General features: G+C 36.6%; 1 protein-coding gene across 1 annotated transcript in view; it reads left to right on the top strand.

The window, feature by feature from the left end:
* Positions 1 to 7,280: 7,280 nt before the first annotated feature.
* Positions 7,281 to 7,383, top strand: part of LOC143037860 (uncharacterized) — an 11,617-nt gene continuing 11,514 nt past the window's right edge. The window contains exon 1 of the mRNA XM_076206444.1: positions 7,281 to 7,382. Within this exon, the coding sequence (XP_076062559.1) occupies positions 7,360 to 7,382 (23 nt within the window). The 5' untranslated portion in view covers positions 7,281 to 7,359. The remainder of the gene's footprint in view (position 7,383) is intronic.

Below are 7,383 nucleotides of genomic sequence, written 5' to 3' on the forward strand. Positions count from 1 at the left end.
CAGCAAGACACAGCACATCCACAGCAAGGCTGCTTCATCTAATCACCAGAAACTAGTTGGCAGGGAGGTGAGATTACAGCTAAGATCCGTTCATTGCAAACATGACTTGCACAGCAAAACATAGCCAGGTGTTCTTGTTGGATCATTGTCTCCTATTGGTCCAACCGCTGTGCCTTGTGTGCTTACGAGCAGTGTGCCACTGACTGTGGAGTAGGATGAAAATTAAAATCAAAGTTTATGATGCCAACCTATTGACATAATTCAAATTCCGGGATTACTGTTCATAGACCAATGTAAATGGTAGACAGATTTCAAACGCTCTAGTTAGAATGTCAAATGCAGTGTGGCATCTCAAACACTAATCAAACGCCAGAATCACATGCATATGTAAAATTCAAATGTTGGAGTAGGATGAAAATTAAATTCAAAGTCTACGATTACAACCTATAGATAAAATTCGAACGATGTGATAAAAATAAGAGTAGGATGAAAATGACAGTCGAATTTCAATCGGTTTAGTGAATTTGACAAATGCAGTATATATTTAAAGCAAATTAGAAACAAGATATGTTTAGGATGGCATAAACATATGAAAGTCAAATACTAGAGAAGGATGGGAAATGACATTAAAAGTCTACGATGACAACCTATAACAAAATTCAAACTAAGGGATCAAAACGAGTAGTTGCATTGCCAAATATTAAATAAAACACTAGAGTCCAAATATCTTGTATAGGATGACATAAACATGAAATTCAAATGCTGCAGTAGGATCAAAATAAAAATTCAAAGTCTACGATGATAACCTATAGACAAAATTCAAACGATGAGAATAAAAAGAGTGAGATGAGTGACAGATGACTTTTAAACGCTCTAGTGAAATTGCCACATGTAGTATATATATAAAAAAAAGAGTTAAATAAATTAGATCAAGATAAACTGTATTCATGAGAATACATATTAGTAGTGAAAACACGTTCGTCATTTGCTGGAGGGCAATTATGTGATACAACAGAAAACGGTCATAACCCTCGATCACAAATAGTTAATGACGTCTCTTGATTATTTCTATTGTCAAGACTATCAATACGGGTTGCTTTTATCATTATTAAGAATCAAAGTTTCCTTACATAACAACGCACGATGACAAAGCCTGGAGGAACCTCATAACACCCCAACATTGAACTAAATGTACATAAATCTTGAGGTTGAACAGCATGATTATGTTTCCGAGGAGTGCTCGACGTTTGGATAGGGCTCTTGTATAAGGTACTTGAACGATCGGGGTGGATCAAGTCTGCTTGTTTTTCGCTCGACGCCTACTCCCATTTCCTGTACGTTGTCGGTAGTGGCTTATTACGTGACAGTCAATACTCTCGACGTTTGTAGGTGCAACAGCGGTCAATACGTCTTGTATTGTATATGAATGTATATTCCAGTGGCTGTTTTCATCCTACATGAAGAGCTGACGAGTCGATGTGTGTCTCTAAGCCTCGCAGGATGAATACAGAGGGGGATTGCCCCCCCCCCTCCCAGTCCCCTAGTTGAACCCTTAGGGTTGCCAGATTAGAAAATTAAAATCACAGGGCACTATTAGTATATATATATGTATATATATTTATATATATGTTTATATATATGTATATATATATATATATAAACATATATATAAATATATATATATATATATATATAAACATATATATATATATATGTATATATATTATACATTATATATATATATATTGGGGTCAGGATGGGAGGTCATCAAGGAAGTCAGGTCACGGAGTAAGCTGCCCTAAATGTTGAACAAAGAGATGGAGGTTGTTAGTGTTTCTGTGAACATTATTGAAATGCTACAATTTCTACGTGATAGCATTGTAGCCTTAGAGGCTATTTCGAGCCATAGAGAGGAGAGCCGAGTTCTTTGCTTTAAGCCTCAGGACACAGACGACAGATCGATTTTGAAAACTGTGACCAGTAAAGCACGAGGAGATGGGAGGAAACTCTTTCCAGGCCAGTTCGAGTGCAAGAACTAGTTCCAGGCTCTTACAGGTGCAAGAAAAGGCAACCAAGAAAGGGTGATGGAGATGCAAGAGGTGAAGAAGAAGAGGAGAGTTGTCGTTAAATCCCTGCCCGCAGGTAAAATTCTGGTTATAGGGGAAAACCAAGTGAGATACTTAGACAAGAAAATTGATTGAATGGATCATATCATGGGTCACAAACAGAAAACGACGCGTTACCATTAAAAATGTAAAATTTAAATGGAGTACTGTTACCAGTGGAGTTTCCCAGTGCTTGGTTTTGGGTCCCTTATTGTTCATTATGTATATAAACGACTTGAGTAATGGGATTTATAGTGATGCTTTGTTAGGTCGCGGGAAGATGCTGGGATACTGGAGGAAGGCATTAATAAATTGTTTGCATGGTCGGTGAAATGGTAAATGTACTTCAATATCTCAAAGTGTAATGTGTTAAGCGTAGAATTGTACAACCCAGCAAACAGGTATAGCTTAGATAACGCCATATTAAAGAAAACAGAATGTAAAAAGGAATTGGGAGTGTTAGTGAGTCCTGACCTTAAATCCGGGAAACAGTGCATTAGTGCCAAGAATAGGGCTAAGAGGGTATTAGGATTTGTTGCTAGGACGGTTACAAACAAAAGTGCAGATAAAGTTATCAAACTCTATCTGACGATAGTTAGACCCATCTTGACTATGCAATACAATTTTGGTCTCCATCCTATAGAACTGATATTAATTCACTAGACTCAGTGCAGAGGAGAATGAACAAAATTATACAAGGGGTTAGAAATTTACCTTATGAAGACTTACAGTCATTGGAAAGACGAAGAGTACGGGGCGATCTAATAGAGGTATTCAAATAGTTCAAGGGCTTTAACAAGGGTGATTCAGACAAGGTCATTATATTAAGACAGCGTGGTAGGACTCGTAGTAACGTATCTGAATTGGACAAATTTAGGTTTGAAAAAGACAGGCAAAAACTGGTTTACCACCAAAGTGGTTAACGAATGGAATAGACTTAGTAACCATGTAGTGAATGCTGAAACTATTGGTTGTTTTAAGAAAAGATTAGATAACTTTATGGATGAAGATGATAGGTGGTAATGGACATGGAACTGCCTAGTGTAGGTCTTATGGTCTGTTGTATTCTCTTTCACACTTATTTTCTAATGTTCTTATGTGTTACCTTGCGCGCGCTATATATTCGGTCAGGACTTTATGTAACTCGGGAGTAGGATGTGTTTTGAAGGAGGGAAGACCCTTTATATTGATATATAGGAGCTAAACTTAATGTGACTATATTTCGACGGGACTGTAGACTATGCGCTTCAAACATAAATGTAGAGAATCCCTCATGATCTTCTTATACTCACCAAGTATTTACCAACTAATTGTAATATACTTTTATATTTCATTATTATGATCTTTAGTCACTTTTACCACTTGACCTAAATAATTATACTCTTCAACCTCTTCAAGATTCTTACCATCGATTATAACAGCTTTACTTTCAACTTTCATGTTGAACATCACTCTTATTCATCTTCAAACCTACTTTGCGATTTTCCTTGTTCATATCACTCAGCATATCTTGCAAGTCTTTTGCTCTTTCTTAAATAAGAATAATGTCATCCGCAAATCTTAGGTCATTAAGATGTTTGCCAATAATGTTCAATCCTTTCACTTCCAAACTCAACCTTCTGAAAATCTCTTCGAAGTACGTAAATAGTTTTGGTGAAATTGTATTGTCTTGGTGTACTCCTTTCTCGATCTTTTTTTTTTTTTTTGTATCTTTATGTAGTCGAATTACAGCGGCACCTTTCGCATAAATATTTTCTAGAACCTTTACGATGTGTTCGTTTACACCCTGCTTGCGTAAGAAGTTGAGCATTGCTATTTGTTCTACCGAGTCAAAGGCCTCCTCGTACATTACAAAAGCTAAACAAAGGGATATAATGTATTCTGTCGTTTTCTCGATTAGTTTATTCATTGTCAGTAAATGGTCTAGTCTAATATCCACTTCTAAAGTTTGCCTGTTCTCTTGGTTGGTTTCCATCTAAACTTTACTTAGTTTATTTGTAAGGATCTCGAAGAAGACTTTACATACATCTAATAACAAGCAAATTGGTCTGTAGTTACTAAGGTCTTTTTGGTTTCCTTTTTGTAAAGTAAAATCACTATAGCATTGCATCATGATTCAGGAACGATTTCTTGACGTAAAAAATGGGTTACAAGTGACCTAATTTACAATTAACTTTTTCCCCTAAATCTTTCAGAAGATCTATCGATATACCATCTTCCCCAGATGCTTATCCTCATTTCTTACTTTTTAGAGCAAACGCTACTTCTTTTGTAACTTCTGGTACGCTACTAACGTCTACAGATGAATTTATTGACTACACTACGAGCTTTGACGAGTGAAGCTCTTGGTAAAATTCTTCTACTTTATTTTTACCTTTCTGTCTCTGCATTTAATTATTTCTCCACCTCTATCTATCAAATATTTCATTCGCTGTCTCATTAAAACTAATCTGCGCTCGACCCTTCTAATATTTCACCTTTCCGAATAATTTTCTCTATTTCACCCATGTTTCTCTTTCTTTTCTCTTATCTCTGTCTTGTTGATAAGCTTGTTGAGTTATATTCTCTCTATTTCCCTCGTCTCTCCTAATTCTAATCTGCATAGTCCTTCTTTTGATTAGGACATTTGTACATTTAAAGCTGTTGTTTTCACTAATACTTATTAATGCTCATTAAGATTCTTGAGCCTATTTACCATGTCAATGTGTCACCTCATGGATAGCATGAGTGTATATATATTATATATATATAATATATATATATATATCTATATATATATATATATATATACATATTAGATAATCATCCCGGTTGTTGCTAGGATCGATCTAGGGACCAACATAGTACCAGACGACCTCTCTACCGATAACGCTACTGAGGGTACAAAAGAGCTTCAACCTGATGTTAACTAATACTCAGGAATCAAGATGACTGCCGATTGCCGTCATAAACCTTTTTACGAAGCTCCCAGCCTTACCCGTAGTGAACAGTAAGGTTGGATCGAAACCTTTATTCGTTTTGTTGTTGTAATTAACGCGAAATAAATCACTCGTAACAGCGAAATCTCTCAAATAATCACACACACACACACACACACATATATATATATATATATATATATATTATACATATATATGTGTGTGTGTATGTGTGTGTGTGTGTGTGTGTGTGTGTGTGTGTGTGTGTGTGTGTGTGTGTGTGTGTGTGTTTGTGTGTGTGTGTGTATGTATGGATATAAAATGAAATAGCGAAGCGACCTTGAAAATATTTCATGAATAGAAGGACAGTTGTTGATATTCCTGGAAAGACGAAAACGTTCATCGTCTCTTCGGTCAGAAGGAGGTCAAGGAAGGCTTAACGGTCGAACAGAGAAACGATGTATTTTGGAAGAAATCACACAGAAATGTGTTTTAAAAAATCGTAGGGAGTCCATTGTTTTTCGGTAAGGATACATAACGTTTGTTGTGTATTTTTATGAATCACTTGTGTGGTATTTTCTAGACAGTGATAGGTGTTTTATCATTTACAAAACATATATAAAAAGTTGTGTTGTGAATATCACAGTGTAGTTTAGAAATGTAAACGAGGCGATACAACTTGTCTCCATGGTTGCTGGGGGTCAAAATATGCATTCAAGTAAGCTTGAAAACACATTTTCATGTATTATTTAACGAATTCTTGATTCTAAATAGAACGTGAGTTATACAATCTATGAACGTCTTATAGTTACATTTACCAATTTATAGACCAAGAAATTGGGTCTTGGATCAAAATAAAATAAGGAAAAAATATGTAGCGTCACTGCAAGCAAAATCAGTTGATCTCCCGACAAAAATCTGAAATATTTCATAAATCTTTGTATATATACAGTATGTATATAAAGAAAATCTAAAAATCTCGTTTTGTAAAATAAGCAAATTGTGACATTTTGTTAATAGAATGTTAACAATTATTTCGCCCGCTCATTGGTCACTTTTAATCTTTCTAAAGATGAGAAGATGAAAAAAGAAAGAAAACTTCTGAAGAGTTGAGTTCACTCGCCGAGTTTAGTAGTTTTTTTTTTTTTTTTTTTTTTTTTTTTTTTTTTTTTTAGTATCAAGGGGTGTGTTTATCAAATCAATCAAAATGCTTGGCACCAGACAGAACAAACGTACAAACCGGGAAAGGTAATAGAGGGATTAAGAACCTATCAAAATTTATCAGAATATTTATGAACTTCAAGACAAATAAAAAACTGAATTTCAATCGTACCGAAGTCGAACGAAGAAAAGGACCTTCAAGGAGAATTGAAATCGGAAACCCAAATTTGTGAGGTCATGAGGGGAAGATGGAGATAGATCTTCCAGCTCGATAGGATGAATGAAGGATTTGTCAACGAAATATAGGTCGAATGGGAACGAAGACTGAAGCAGACGGTAAGGGAGGGGGCCCATATGGGGGAGACTTTAAAGACGGGAGGTGATTTAGAGTTCATGAAAGTAAAATAAGAAAGACCACATGACTAAAGGATATGAAGAAATGCAGTTTTCTATATGGATGCTTAAATCTGTGGAATAGCTTAGAAGGTGATATAGCCCAAGCTCAAACAATACATAGGTTAAAATCTAAATATGATAATTGGGAATCAAGGATATAGATTAAGTTGGAATTGTACGAGGTACATGAATTTGAGTCTAGGTATGTTACAAAATTAGAGAATAGTAGACGGAACTCAACGAGCGTTGCCCCTTTACTGTACATTACAGTTAGGTAAATGCATGCACGCACACACGCACGCGCGTACACACACACACACACACACATACACACACGCGTCCTTGTACGGGTTCTAATGAATTTTCCATAGAATCAATGAGATCTTCAAACGCTCAAGTTTTACCTAACCAAATGCAAATGACCTTGGTATAGATCTCCCAAGTGACCTGGCAGATGACCCAGACCCTGACATCACTCGTCCTTCAGGCTTAAGGGTTCCTTAAGACGATTATATTACAAGAGTCTTCGATCTACCGCTTGTGCCCAGAGGTCCAAAGACGATCGATTTGTTTGCTCGCGGGCGTTGTGTCCTCGGAGGCGTGGGGGTGGGGGTGTGGGGGGTGGTCCTCAAGAGGATTATTGAAGTGGCAGTAGGCTTATACCACCCACTCAGTTCTCCAGCTTGCGTCATAGCCTTAGCTGAAGACCAAATGTCCGTGGAGGTGAGGAGTACGCCGTGGGACATCGTCGCGCCAACATCTTTTGGGGACTCTTTGTCATGGACAGGATCTCATACTCAGAG

Source organism: Oratosquilla oratoria, chromosome 23 (assembly GCF_046742065.1).
Source record: "Oratosquilla oratoria isolate Oo_2021 chromosome 23, ASM4674206v1, whole genome shotgun sequence".
Taxonomy (NCBI): Eukaryota; Metazoa; Arthropoda; class Malacostraca; order Stomatopoda; family Squillidae; genus Oratosquilla; species Oratosquilla oratoria.